Source organism: Glycine soja, chromosome 11 (genome assembly GCF_004193775.1).
Source record: "Glycine soja cultivar W05 chromosome 11, ASM419377v2, whole genome shotgun sequence".
NCBI lineage: Eukaryota > Viridiplantae > Streptophyta > Magnoliopsida > Fabales > Fabaceae > Glycine > Glycine soja.
In genome coordinates this window covers 52,795,168-52,810,256 of record NC_041012.1, presented here as the reverse complement: position 1 = coordinate 52,810,256, position 15,089 = coordinate 52,795,168, and the positions used below count along the sequence as shown (strand labels likewise).

The 15,089-nt window shown below is 31.5% G+C and overlaps 2 protein-coding genes and 1 pseudogene across 4 annotated transcripts; 1 reads left to right on the top strand and 2 right to left on the bottom strand.

The window, feature by feature from the left end:
- Positions 1-3,222, bottom strand: LOC114377490. 3 transcript variants are annotated; one of them, XM_028336021.1, is made up of 6 exons: positions 3,089-3,222; positions 2,900-2,928; positions 1,935-2,182; positions 1,071-1,161; positions 395-461; positions 1-321 (listed from the first exon to the last, which is right to left on the bottom strand). In XM_028336021.1, exons 1-6 carry the CDS (start codon positions 3,176-3,178, stop codon positions 268-270), a joined length of 579 nt encoding a protein of 192 aa, XP_028191822.1. In that variant the 5' UTR covers positions 3,179-3,222; the 3' UTR covers positions 1-267. The 3 variants fall into 3 exon arrangements, with proteins under 3 accessions (XP_028191822.1, XP_028191824.1, XP_028191823.1); XM_028336023.1 differs by having other exon boundaries at positions 1,935-2,187; positions 3,089-3,221; XM_028336022.1 differs by having other exon boundaries at positions 1,935-2,135; positions 3,089-3,159.
- A 161-nt stretch (positions 3,223-3,383) lies between these two features.
- On the top strand, positions 3,384-7,730 carry LOC114377491 (annotated as a pseudogene).
- Positions 7,731-10,030: 2,300 nt separating this feature from the next.
- Positions 10,031-11,099, bottom strand: LOC114375369. The gene is made up of 2 exons (XM_028333144.1): positions 10,807-11,099; positions 10,031-10,473 (listed from the first exon to the last, which is right to left on the bottom strand). Exons 1-2 carry the CDS (start codon positions 10,955-10,957, stop codon positions 10,286-10,288), a joined length of 339 nt encoding a protein of 112 aa, XP_028188945.1. The 5' UTR covers positions 10,958-11,099; the 3' UTR covers positions 10,031-10,285.
- Between the last annotated feature and the right edge of the window lie 3,990 nt (positions 11,100-15,089).

Below are 15,089 nucleotides of genomic sequence, written 5' to 3'. Positions count from 1 at the left end.
TTCAAATAAAATTCAACCCAAGAGACGGGAATATTTCCAGGTTTCAATATTAATATGCAAAGGAGAATAATAATACAACTATGTCCAGGCCTGTGGAGAAATCATAATAAAAATTCCTCGTCATTCTCAACTGAAAGATAACGTTACAACAGATATACAAAGTTACAAACTGCAGTATGCCCAATTTTCCTCTACCTTCAGAAGAAAGAACTATAATTATCCTGTTGATCAAACCAATTGACACTCCTTCAGTCTTCTATAGGTTGGTTAGTCATACAGACCCTCTTGTTCCCAGATGTCCACAAGAAACTCTACCATTTCCTAACAATATTTACATAAACAAGCAATATCAGATACCCTTCATTGTTACTTAAGCTTAGAAGTAGACACTTACCGCAAGTGAAATGTGCTGAGGGAATGGCTTGTTGCTCCCTAGTAAACTTTCATATGTTGCATTCCAACTGCAGAGCCATATATGTTTTCATCAAGCCACAGATAGAATTGGTATTTTGACCAATTTGTCAACTTGTATAAGGTCTTATTTAGGAGAAAATATTAAAGTAAAATCAATTAAACTTCTCCCATAAGTTAAAATTATGCATCTCAACTATGGAGAAGTTAGATGAGAGTTTCTACTAAGTTGATTTGAGAAACTCAATTCATTTAATCTTCTTGTTTTCTTTTCTACAAGTGGCAATGAAAAAGCTAATTTAAATAGGACCTAAACACAGTACACAAATCAGCAGCAGAAGAAAGTAGTACTAAAATAAAATAGCTTGCATCTTTGCAATAATCCTAACACACATGCTGCACATGGATTCTCAAAAAGGTACTAACTAACAAAGGTATTAACGAATTAACAAATGTTATGAAAAATACTGTAAACATCTGCTTAGACTTGTGCATTCTCAAAATTATAAAGCATGATGGATTAAAGCAGGACTAAAAGCAAATGGGTGCTATAGGTATCATTACCCCTCCTCTCCAAAAAAACCCAACAAATAATAAAAATAATTAAAAATTAATCAAGAAAAAACTGCTAGTAAAACCAATCAAACAATGCAGTTTACCTCAATTTGGGTTCTCGCAACTGTTCAGTTTGGTTCTTAGACCTTTTATTTCCTATCCAAGCTTGCCGTGTCTGATTCCAAAGAATAAGACCTGCCAAATAAAATATCATGTTAACAATTTAATCACAGCTCATGTAATTTTCTTTTTGGTCATGTGACTTTGCCAATTTTGATAAGTAGACTTTCAATTTTCAAGTAAAATAAGAAATGATTGCACCATCATCACCTCTTCCAAAATCTCACATACTACACTTTAATATAGGTAGAGATAGACAGTCAACAACATATAAATGGGGAGACAATGAAAAAATGACTAAAAATATCCACAAAGCTTATTCAGTGATAAAACAATAGATATCCTATCCATGTTAGATCAGAAAGATTGGAGAAAAGCATATATTACTATATCAGTGGCAAACAAATAAAGAGGTGACCACCTACAAAGTTAAAAACATATGAACGTCACATGACCAAAAAGAAAATTACATGAACTGTGATCTTCAATCCTAGAAAAAGATTTTTTTGAAAATCAAATATAACAATGTGTCATGTAGGAATCAAATCTCTCAAAAAGGTAGCAAGTAGCAACCAAGTCACCTCAATAAAGTGAGACAGTAGGTGAAAGTTGGATTGAATCACAACTACACTCAAACCACATTTCATATATTATATTAACATGCATCAGGTACATTTTGCCAGACACAGAATGGTTCGCCCAATAATGAGCCCATGGGTTAACTAATTTTGTCTTAAACAAATTCAACCAATAGGTGATTTGCAAAGCTGTATAATTTATTTTTTCTTTAAATTTTTTCATATGTTAATGTAATGAAATACCAGAAAAATAAAAGCAATGTAGTATACCATGATTCACAAACTCAGTGGGGTTGCATGAACCTCCATGAGGATCTGCAGCTTGGTTTGTTATACTGGCTGATGAGATGCTTCCCTGTGACTGAACAGCACTGTTGTCCATATCATGCGTGCTGGTGATCCAGAAATCCTCTGATGTGCTAGGTTTCTTTGCTGCCTTACCTTGTTTCCTCAGTCCTTTTGGCGGAACATCTGCAGTAGCAATTAGTGGGGGCTTTTTAAAGGGTCCAAGACAACCACTGCTCTGTTACAATCACGTTAAATTCTGTTATGCATGGTGATATAATCATATCCACATGATTGTCTAAATCATGCTCCACAACTTGGTTAGCTCACACTAAAATTATTCTTTTATCTATTTAAATGGTTAGTGCAGAATTTTCCTCACAATGGAGAAAAAAAAATAGCAAATCACAAGTATATCCAATAAAAAAAATAAAAAATCAAAAGATTGGATTTTGTATCAGTATGATCATATTCCTACGTAGCACGAGTAAACAAACTGCATAAGGGCAATCTGCCTCAGTCCCATATTAAAGTTCTCACTTGTGTGTATCCATAGCTAGCAAAAAGTATTTTCAATGTGATACAATAACAGTGTTTTCACTGTCTATCTACATTGAGACCAAATGAAAGAATAGCAATCACGAACATCCTAATACGATATTTTGCTAAAATGAAGCTAATCGGCATCAGATCTTTAGCTACACATCTAAGAATTATAAACTAAATAGGGATGCTGTTTTAAAAAATGTTGAGGTTAAGAAGTTATGAATTTTGGACAAGTATCGAAACACTGTAATCTCTCAACAGAGAAATATCTAGCTCCTCCACTTACCATGAGCTTTCAAACGCATAGCAATACTACATGATCATTATTCACTCAAGGTTTAAGAAGAGAAAAATTATGGATAGCCATAAAGGGGAAAAGGAAAGAACGGATGCAGAAAACATACCCCATATGCATGCAGTGTAGTGAGATATGCTGCAATGAAGAAGACAGAACCCGATTACAGGGAGTAAAGAATAAAAAACAAAAGGATGAAAAGGTGAATTGGAAATTCTTTATTATTTATGGAAAAGGTGAAGAAAATAGAGTTAATATAAAGGGAAAAAGAAAGAATGAATGAATGAGGAAAAGAGACCTGGCTGTGTTCGTCTCCCTTCCGATGAGGGAGTGCCGTTTTCGACTCTCTCTCTCTCTCTCTTCTTTTCCACCCAAACAAAACAACCATTATTTCCCGATAATGTACCGCTTTTTAATTGGACAAAACAAAAACATTCTTTCTTTTTCTTTTTCTTTCTTTCTATTTTATATTTAGACTTTATTATAATACAATACTAACTATTTAAAAATAAAGATGAAAAGATTAAGGATCCCTTCCTTTGAGTTAATTAAACATACGAAAAAATAGAGGATTAAAATTATTATTAATAGTAATAAAAGACGAGAAATTCAGAAGCTGAGTGTACCGAAAAACCCTACAGATTCAGAGACCCCGAGTGATGGATTTTGAATCAAATTATGATATTGCTGCCTCTGCCAACTTCATTCACACACACAACTTCACCAGAGTTGCTTTGCAAGTAAACTAACATAACACCCTCTCTCTCTCTCTCTTTCTCTACTTTTACAAGCATTTGGAACACAAGTACTTGTCTTTATTGCAATCATATTCTTCTCTGAATTTCAGTTTCCTGATAATCTCCTAAAACATTCAACTAGAGTGATCACTGCTCTGCGCGACACACTTGAATCATTGAAACAAATTGATGCCACAGAATCACATGTACTATGGCAGTTGCTGTATTGATGAAGTTGGAGCATCGCACATTAACGCTGATTTTGTCATACATTATGGGCATACATGTTTTAGTCCGTCAGTACTTCTAAAACATTTGGTTGCTTAGTTTAATTCTTTACCTTAATTAAGTGTTTAGATTCCATTTCATTACTTCATATGCTTCTATTGAATCTTCTTTTCTATGTGCAGGACAACAACTCTACCAGTCTTTTGTGTTTTTGGGAAGGCTTCCATTTGCGTAGCTGATTGTGTTGAAAGTATGTCAAAATATGCACTGAGAAATAGTAAGCCTATCATGGTATAACTACTTTTTTAATCGTTTCTGGATTTATATTTATATAAATTAACTGAATTTTGTAATGTATGTCGAATAATGTTGCCGCAATTGTCCTCTAGTGATAATTGTTCGGTCTATAAACTGGACTTTCACATCTTTATGAAGTTTTTGGGGACAATTTACATTACCTTGCTCGAATTGCTGATTTTTTCAGCTTTTTTGCAAGCATAGATAAGAGAAGTTTTTAGGTATTTTTCTACCGTAACATTTCTAGCATTTGCGTGCTTCATGGACCATCTGCTTCCATTCCAATTGTAGGTCCTTTTTGGGCTGGAGTATGCACATTCAATGCGACAGATTAAAGAAGCACTGCTAGAATCATCAATGTCATGCAGATATGACCCTATGCCAGAAGTTCACTTTGCTGATGTTCCATCTTCAGTTATGTTTCCATCAAAAGATGTTAAAAAGGTAAATGGGCTCCAAGAACCCGTCAGTGATTGCAATGGAGCAAGTGGGACTGTATATAGCATTGGAGGATTGGCGTGGAAATTACCTGAGGGACAAAGCATGGACGACTACTTGCTCTTTTGGATTGGACATGATGATTCAGCTTTTGCTAATGTTGTGCTCACATTCAATGCCTGTGAAATAGGTTGATAGTTTCCCGTCCTTTATTAAATAGGTTTTTTGGTGAATCATGATTTTAATTATTATCATTCTCTTGGTTTTAGTCAGATATGATGCAAATGAAAATCGAATGGTGACAGACTTGTTTCAACAAAAGAGGATTCTTAAACGTAGGTATGTAAACCTAATATAAACACACTACTCTGTTGTGTAAGCCATCTTATGTCTTCATAATTTACTAAGCTAGGGTGATGACTTTGCAGATATTACCTGGTGTTGGGATTTTAGTTGGAACTCTTGGTGTTGGTATGTTTTACTGTCAATATTTTGTTTTTTCATGCATGTTTATTATTAAAGTAACATGATCATACAGAGAATTATATCGTCACATTCCTTATGAAGTGTTATAATATCACACATTTCCTAAAAACATTTGATTTGAATGTTGTTGCTTAGTGAGGAAAGATCTCAAGAGTGAATCCTTGTTGTTAGTAACCTTGAACGAATTGAGAAGAATGCTTGCCTGACTTGTGGAACATTATGCCATGAGATAAGGCATTATTTGATTATTGCCTATGATCACAGAATATTCAGTTATATGTGGACTGTTCATAAGTCTTAATCATGGTTTAGGTAGCTAACGGGAATGAATAAAAAATGCGAAAACTATCTCATACAGCTTTAAATTTTTTATTTTCTTTTTATTTACAAGGGAAATGGGATTTAATTAAACATATTGCATACTTATGATGCAGCTGGTTATCTTCACATAATCAATCAGATGATGGAGCTCATTACTGGGGCAGGCAAGAAGGCATATACTTTGGTTATGGGAAGACCGAACCCAGCTAAACTTGCTAACTTTCCTGAGGTGAAGTTTATTACATTCTTAGTAAATACTTTAGTCTGCTTTACGTCTGAAAACTTTCTAACAGTTTGATTTTTATCAGTGCGATGTTTTTCTATACGTTTCTTGTGCCCAAACTGCTCTGTTGGATAGCAAAGAGTATCTAGCTCCAGTTATTACTCCCTTCGAAGCAATGATAGCTTTCAATAGGTACACTATTGTTGTTTACATAATTTTATGTCAAAAATTGTCTCGTTGCTAGTGTTCTTACTTATAGATTGCTAATAGGTTTATGTAGCCTCTATTTTTAATTTATTGAAAATCTGGTTATAGTCAATGGATAATAAGTAATAATCTCTACCCTTAGAAAAGGAAATAGCCAAATGGTCATCTACCACTAGATAACTTCCAGGTTAGCTTAAACTTTTTTAACTTCCAGAAATAAAAGACTCATTTGCTTTCCTTTGCATGAACTGTGAATTTATATTTTCTTTTCTTATTAAGTTTCATACAACTATATCTGTTTTCTAGAAACCTTTGATCTGGTCACTTTATTTGTTCTCAACTATGATGATTCAGAATATGTAAGCTGTAACTTCCCAAATAAACACACCTATTTATCAAGTCGTTTGTATCCTGTCTAGTGCTTTGTCTTTGGTATTCCTGGATGTTGGTAGAATATCAATTGTTTTATTCTTCATCATTTTGTTTTATTGAACAGTCAATGTTGTGTCTTGTACATGCTTTTTTTCAATGAATATATATAGGATTTGTAAATTTCATGACACCAATATTTCCCTGAATAAAATATTTTGATTTATATATATATATATATATATATATATATATAGAGAGAGAGAGAGAGAGAGAGAGAGAGAGAGAGAGAGAATATGAGAATATGAGAATATGCAGCTTAATTTCTCTCCAATCTTTACAATTATAGATTTATGATTTACTTTATTTCTGATGTGACTGTATTAATCTGTTTCCAGAGGAAGCCAATGGACAGGAGCCTATGTCATGGAATTTCGAGATCTAATTAATTTGCCTCAAATGGAAGTTGGAAACCAGGAAGAAGAAGCACGGTTTTCATTCTTGAAGGGTGGATATGTTGATGACTTTGAAAATCAAGGTAGTTTCTACTTTCTATTCCTTGCTTCTATGCTTGCAATTAAATGATTAGTTTAATTAGGGATTTTTTTATAAAAAAATCCATCTTCTTAATTCTGAGACAATTGGAAAATTAGTGAAGATATGCTATTGTTAATGACATTGGATAATCTGCTTAAAAGGAAAGTTCCCTTGAAGAGATTCAGTTCAATTGTAATTCCACCATATTAGAACATCTAAACAGGCATGAGATTGTAGCTCTTTAATGGAATAAAAAAATTCGGCTGCCATAACCCATAAATTGTCACACGAGTTACTGCTGCGTGATTGTACAAACCCATTTTACCGAACTTTTTTTTTAGATTTTAAAACTTAAACTGGTAAAAGTGGTTGATGTTTTCCCCCAGAAGAGAAGGGCGAAAAGTTGTTTACAGGTTTTGTTGGTGGTTTTTCAAGTACATATAATAATGCTGGTAGTAATATGGTTGTTTATTCTGTGTTACCAAATAAGATCATATATAAATTAGTTAGGGAAACTCTCACTCTAGTAAATGCAACAGAAAAGGCACTGCAGTTGCAGAATAACTCGAATGCTCTAATGAAAGGGAATGCAAGATCAGGAGTGGAATTTTTGGCAAATCGATCTTATCAGGGTCTGAATATGTCTAGTGAGAACGCCTCCCCAGAACCATAACTCATTGGACGGAGAGGAAGGGCATCTGGGTACGAGGATGAGAAGAAAAAACAATGAATTTTTCTTACAACAGGCATAAATGTGGTTTTTGCTTTAGATTGTAGTAAGAAGGTCAGAGATTGACAAGGGAAAGAAGAGTAATAGTCCTTGGTTGTTATCTGAGCCTACTAGTGAGTGTAGCTGCTCGTTCATTTTGGCTGGTGAGTTTGGTCAGGTACGAGTAAGAAACCACAGTTGTACAAAAGGATTTCGAATGCTTTTGGCAAGCAAGCTTGCTCCATGGCATGATGGAACTTGCAGTTATCCTTTCACCTTTGTTATTCAAGCAAATGTATATCTTCCTAGGTTTGTCTAACTGTTCAGGAACCATATACAAATACCATTATTAATAACATTAATCATATATTATCTTTCGTTATTTTTCTATTTTATAGTACTTCACATAATGCTAGGCGGAGGAGAGCAAGGACTTGAATTATAATTAAAATTTTGTCACTCATTAAACTTTCATAATATTATCTTCCATTGTTATCTTCAACGCATTTTTTTGAATTTTGTGGTGGAACTTGAGTAAGTTGAGGAGTTTGACGAAATCAAAGTCTATATAAGCAAGCGTTAAATTCATGGATAGAAATCTAAATTAGCATCCTCTAATCGAAGGCTCAAGGTCAAATCAGTTTCATACCTTATAGTTTTTCTTACAGTACCTTTTAGTTTTAAATTCATATACTAACTATTTAAAATTATGAACAACTATTAAGTGTAACTAAGCTTCAATCGAGGAGGAGTTGACTCAGAATTGAAATTTATGAAAATAGTTTGAGGTTCCGGTCGAAAGTAAAATGTTCTAATTACAATGGTTTCTAAAAAATTACGAGTACTATTAAATTGTGATGATAAGTGAAACTTTTATTAATCCCTTGTCTTGTAAATCTGTTCAGTGACAGTAATATTGGTTACTAGATTATCGTTGGACAAAGCTTAATATAGAAGTCAATAGTCGAACACTTTGATTTTTTCACTTGTCTGACTATGAGCATGATCTCTATATTCTCCCAAAAGCCAAATGTAAAACGCCAATTAAAACTTGTACTAATATTCAATTGTAGGTCCTAAAAGGTGGCCAAAATATTAATTCGTTGCATCACGCCCGCACATGTATGATGTTTGTAAAAGGGTAAGCTGTATTTTGAATTTTGAATCCAATAAGGCGCAACTTTACGTATATGACTGATTCCTCTTTTCCATATTACTATTGTTCCTGTATAGATTCTTTTTATTTGATTGTTTGTCTTTTTTTATAATACTTTCTTTAAATTGTTTGGTATATTGATTTTTTTTCTATAATTCTCTTAATTAATTAAATAAGAAACGATTAAATAGAGAAATAAAAAATGATTTTAGAAGAGCAATATATATTATTCACAAATTTAATGTGATTAACTGAATTAATCAATTTTTTAAAGAATGTAAATTAATTAAAATAAAATTAAATTATAATTTTTGTCCTCCTATTTTTTTAAATTCTTGATTTTTAATTGGTCCTCTTAGTTTTATAAATTGATAATTTTGATCCCATGATAGATTATTAACTGATATGGTGTTGTTGTTAATGGAGTCGCATGCGACAAGTAAGGTGAAAGAGGTGTTTGCATAGAAGAGGAGGAACACAATGTTGTGGAGAATTATGATTATTTTTTTAATAATTAATGGTTTTAATTAATTTATAATTAATTATAAATATTAATTTATAATTAATGCCACGAGAGGAGGAACACAATTTTATGGAGAATTATGATTATTTTTTATTATTTTTTTAATAATTAATGGTTTTAATTAATTTATAATTAATTTAATAATTCAATTAATCAAAATTGTTTGTTAATAATCTATCAAAAGGACTAAAATTACCTATTTATAAAACTAGAAGGATGAAATGTTATAATTAAAATCCAGAAGAATACAATTTTGCCTTAAAATAATTTTATATATAATAACAAGGATAATAGCATTTACAATGTAGCGGCTGATTAGTCGGAGATGGATAATGTCTTACACTCCTGCTAAATAATATGATTTGTATAGTCTATTTAATGTGAATTAGAGGTGAAATAAGTTAAATTAGACTAAATTTTAGGTTAAATTAATTTTTGTTCTCTAATTTATTATTTAATTCAATTTAATACTTTAATTTTTAATAAGAGTTTAATTTAGTTCTTCTCCTCCATTTTTGTTTAAATTTGTGTTCATGTATCTACTTAAGAAAAGTACACATCATCTTCCACATGAACTCCATCGAATGTATAATAAGGACAAAATGAAATCTTTATTAAAAATTAAATGATCAAATTGAATAAAAAAAATTAGAGAATTAAATTGAATCAAAATAATTAATTAGACAAAAAACTAATTTAATCTAAATTTTATCTTAAATAGGTATAAACTAACTCTCAAATATAACATTTAAATCTGATTTTTATGACCAAAAAATATAAATCTGAAGTTAATTAATTATTATTTTTTATAGAGTGTATTTTATTGTTGTTGTTTGCCCGTGGTGTGATAAAAAAAAACAGATATCTAATTTCGTTGTCATGGTAGCTAACTAATTAATCCATATGTCTCGAGCAAAATTTATCAATCCGCAATACATATGTAAAAGAGAGAAAGAAAAGGTAGAAATAGAAGTAAAAATGTTTTCATTGAAGTGGATTGTTTAGGAAGAAAACAAAACTTTGGCCAATATTTCATATTAAGGAGTTGGAAAAAATCCAGTACGTATCTACAACCACAAGAATACCCCAGATATCATTTTTTTTATTTTTTATTTTTTGCATTGTATTAACAGCCTCCTCACCACAAAATTATATTTGAAAATTCAGAGAGAGAGAGAGAGAGAACTTGATCAGCTCAGTCCTAACACAAATGTACACTAGACCACGTACGGAACAGAACAGGATTCTATGATTCTATCCTTAATTAGTGAGAGCACTCAATTCTATGCACTCGGTTCCTCAAAATCCCGTAATACAAAGCCATTCTGTTTGCTGGCATTGGCATTCCACCACTTTGTCTGCTGTTGCTTCTTTGCTCATTCCTTTCTCTTCCCTCCTTCACACTATCTGCAAATTTCACTTTCTTCTTCTTTCTCTCCCTTTTCTTTTCCTCTGTATGTAAGTAAACCATACCACCCCACAGTCAGAAATTTAAGGTGTGTTTTAAAAAACTGCTGTTTTTAGTTTTCAATATGCAACTAAATAAGATTGTTTAAACAGTTGATGAAAACTGGTACTATATAACGCATAGAACGTAATGTAAAATTGAGAGAAATGTTGAATAACTTGATTTTTTTTAAAAGGAAGAGAAAGCATTTGAAATAGTTATTTTGAAAACAATTATCAGAATTTAATGAATTTTGGGTAAGAAATTAATTGTTGGATGGTGTAGAATTAATTGTTTTAGCAAACAGTTTCTAGGAAAAAAAATTGAAATGAATTTACCTGAATACAGGCAAGATCGCAAGGTGGGTTTGTTAGAGTGATGAATTTGAAATGATGGGGTGGTTTTTTGCCTGGAGAAAGCAACATAAAGCAGAGTTGTTGAGAGAAGCATGGCACTGGTGAGAGCAAGGCCCTGTGAGATAGAAGCCATCTTCTTGTGCTGTGAGAATTGAGAAAGAAAGAAAGGAAAAAAGAGAGGAGTTATAGTACGTTGACTGACCCGAATGAATGAATGAACTTGACCGAGAAAATAAATAAAGAGGAAGGCTCACGGGTAGATGATGAGAAAGAAAGAAATATAAAAAGATCGAAAATTAGGAGTTAGGAAATTGTGGTAAGGATAGAATAGAAGAAAAAGAATGGCAGTAGTTAATTGGTGGTTGGTGATGGGATTTCCCTTTGTCTTTGTTTTGTTGCGTGGAGAGGTGTTAATTTGTGTTTGTGTTCGGTTTGGACTTTGCTTTTTCCCTTATGGTTATAGGAAGAAGTTAACCAAACCATTAATGCGGTTGCGCTTTGTATTCACCTTCCCTGCCTTGTCTTCTCCTGTCAGGTGGGATCAACCACACCCCCCCCACCCAGGTTCATTTGTCTCAAAAAATCTTTACAAACACTCTAGTCTCTAGGTATAAATATTTTTAGTTTCTAATTACACACACACTGATGATATGTTTATGTATTTGTTTCGAAAGATTTTTCATTGAGTTAGATATGTTATATATATTTAACCAGTATCTTTAAAGTACTAATTTTACAGTTATCTTCATTTTAAAATAATAAGTAATGAAGTGATCATTGTATAGCATCAACTCAAGGAGTTTGATCTTTGAGTAATTTTGTGCAGTTGTTGAGTATATTTCTTATAATGTCTTGAGTTTTAGGTAAGGGTGTGACTGCCTACTAGATTTATAATGTTGAAGTCAGTATGAGAGGCAGGGGATGAAAGTAGAGAATGAAAAATGTACCTTAGGATGTTGCGCCTTGTCCTTTTTAAGTTGATCGTTCTAACTTAATAGTGGTATTATTCTCATGTGTGCATGTATGATATGTTCATGTTTTCATCTGGAGTTTCCTAATCCCACTTCAAACGCAAACCACCCTCAATATCCTTGTGTTTTTGTCTTTAACTAGGAATGGTAAAATTTATAACTAGGAAAGGTGAGTTGAGACCATCCTAATCCTCCCCACGTAATCTGCAGCCAACTCATCCTATCTTGAGTCAACTAGTGTAAACTAGTGTAAACTATTTCACATTTATTCGTGGGTCAACTCATCCTATCTTGTTTAAACTAGTTAAAAGCAAGTTGGTGTGGTTTGGCGAGGGTTAGTCTATTTAATCATTTTTATCTTCTACACAAAATTTTGAGAATGAAATAAGTATTTGAGAACTCATAAAAAAGTATATGAGAACAAAAATTTGAGTAAAGTGAAAGTACATAAAATTTGAGAAATAAGTTTTAATTTGAAATTAAAAATGTGAAATAGTTTACAGGATTCATTTCATAAAATTTAAAATTTTATTATTTAAAAGTTGTTTAAATTGTATGAAATAAAAAAAACATACACGGATAGTATAAATCATCTAATCTAATCATAATTAATTAATTAATTATATATGATAAATTTATTCATTTTTAAGACAATTATTTTAAAAATCATATAAATAATTGTTTGTAATTGAATTATAATATAAAAATATTTTAAACTATGATTACATAAAATTAAATTCTAAAAAAATATTATAAAAAGTAACTTTAACAAATTATGACTTATCTTTAATAAAGATTAGTTTCCGAAATAATTTATTCAATAAGGTATTATTTATTAAACTTTTGATTTTTTTAAAAGAAAAGAATGTACATAGTGCCTGAAGGCAGAAACTATAAACTCTTGCACACAAAATCGAATTTCCGGTCTAAATATAAGAATAAAAAATTAGGAAGTTTCTGATATGATAAATAAGTTTTCTATTATTAATATAATAAGTTTTCTAAACAATTTTATTTTTATTTTTCCAATTTGACTGCCAAAAAAAAATTGAGTTCTTGCGCGTGTGTGACTAACTCTATCGTAGGACTATGATGGGAGCATTGAATTAAGTGAATAATCAATAATCATTGTTTGACGCGTGCTATGCGAGTAAGGACAACACAACACATTATCCATTTTAACTGTGCAATGTGCAACCGAATGTCACGCGTGTACGGACCAAGATTCTCTATGGTTCTGAAAATATTGCTTCCGTTATTCACCTGATGTATTTTGTTAAGTTTTTTTTCTTTATAATTTCGATTTTAATACAAAATACTATAACATATTTTGTCCTCTGATACATTTTCACACAAAAAATATTTTGTTGTTGAGATTTTGTGCAGTTTGTACGTGGACTCTGAGCAGACTCATTGTAGTATCGTAGTATATCCAATAATGCTTAATTAATTCAATTAATTGTTTATTTAAATAACAAAGAATTATCTATCTCCTTTTGTTTCGTACTCGTCTTCTACATTTTTACATTTCTTCTAAAAATATTATTTCTATAATTTTTTTTAATAATAAATAAAGACTAAATAATCAAATTGGTCCGTAAATTTTCCGTTCACTATCATTTTAGTCCCTACAATAAACAAAATTAAAATGTTTCTAAAATTATAATTTAATTCATTATACACCCAATTTATTTACGATTTGTTTGGATTCAAAAAATATAAGAAAATAAAGAACATTTCAAAACTTAAGAATTTTAAGAACTACATGGGATGAATAAATAAGTTAAATTTAAGAACTACGTAAGAATGTTGAAAAATAAATAATTTAATTATTCAAAATATCAATACTGAAAGGTCATACAATCAATTTATTTAATTTTTAGCTTAAAAGTAATTTTTAAAACTAAAAATATTATAAAATTATTCTTATTATTTTTCCTTTCCCTGGCTTTCTCTTCTTTCATTATACACCTTAATTGAAGGCTGTGAAAAAAATAATTTTTCCAAGATTAAAATAAGGAAAGTTCGAAATTCGGTCAAACACGGTGCTAATTACAAAATTAGGCATCAGCCAATGAGTCCACGTATATAGAAATTCCACTAAACAGGCATCGTCAAGTTCCAGTATCTAGAATTCTAGATATTACACACTAATAAATTTAAAAATCTACCTTACTCAAATTGTTATTTTTTTGTTACGGTTTGGGACACTGGTACCATAGCAGCACGTGGAGTAAGTATATCCAACAGAACAGAACAATGTTGAGTATGAAATGGAATATATACGAGACCCATTAAAACGACTAAACAATGACAACGTTGTTGTGTCAGCTCAACATACAGAATTCAGAACATTGTTAAGAAACAAACAGCTAAATATATCTGGAAGGCCATCTTCAGAAAAATTAAACATCTTCACTAGACCATTAATTGCCATTGTTAATTGCTCCTTGTAACACACCAAGTACACAAAGAAGGTCATGCAGTGACTCACACTCACTAACTAGAATGCATGGAGACATTACATTATTCACTTTTACCACAAATATATGCTTGCGGAAAGCCATGGATCTGATCCCTTGCAGGCTTAGCCAAATGATATGGTTGATTAGCACTCATAGCAATCTCTGTCTCTACTCTCTAGCACCACTTCTATCATCAAAGGATATTTTCTATGGTGACACACTAAAATGGATATTTTATATCGCAACTAAATGAAAATGTTCAAGGTAAGTGTAACATGAAGCAACGATTAAAAGTTAGGAAAAATTAATTTTGGATTTTATTTGATTATATAGAAGTATCATTTTTTTTTTTACCTGTAATTTGATCCAAATACTTCAACTTGGAGCTACTGGTCTTGACACAGTATCGACTATCGACTTGGTTTCTAGCTAAATATATAAGGCTGAGCTAAATATTGAGCTTACGTGATACCTCATCTAGCTTAGAAATGAAATTTTCCTTTTCTAACCACGGCAACAAAAAAATTCCCCAATTGTAAGGAAGACAGGAGTAGGTTTTAGTTTTTAACAGGCATCTTAGTTATAGAACACATGGATTTCCTTCACTTAACAGAGTTAGATTGAAGAATTAAATTTTGGGTATTTAAAAAGTGTAAGAACGGAGAGTGAGGGTTTTAGAAGACAGATATAAAAACAAAAATTGACAATTTTTTGGGAAGAAAAACACCGTTAACCCTATGGTGTACCTGAACTTGACTATGCTAGTAAATCTACAAATCTAAAGGCAAGAGACTAGCAGCAGTAAAGCATAATAGTTGATTATCATACA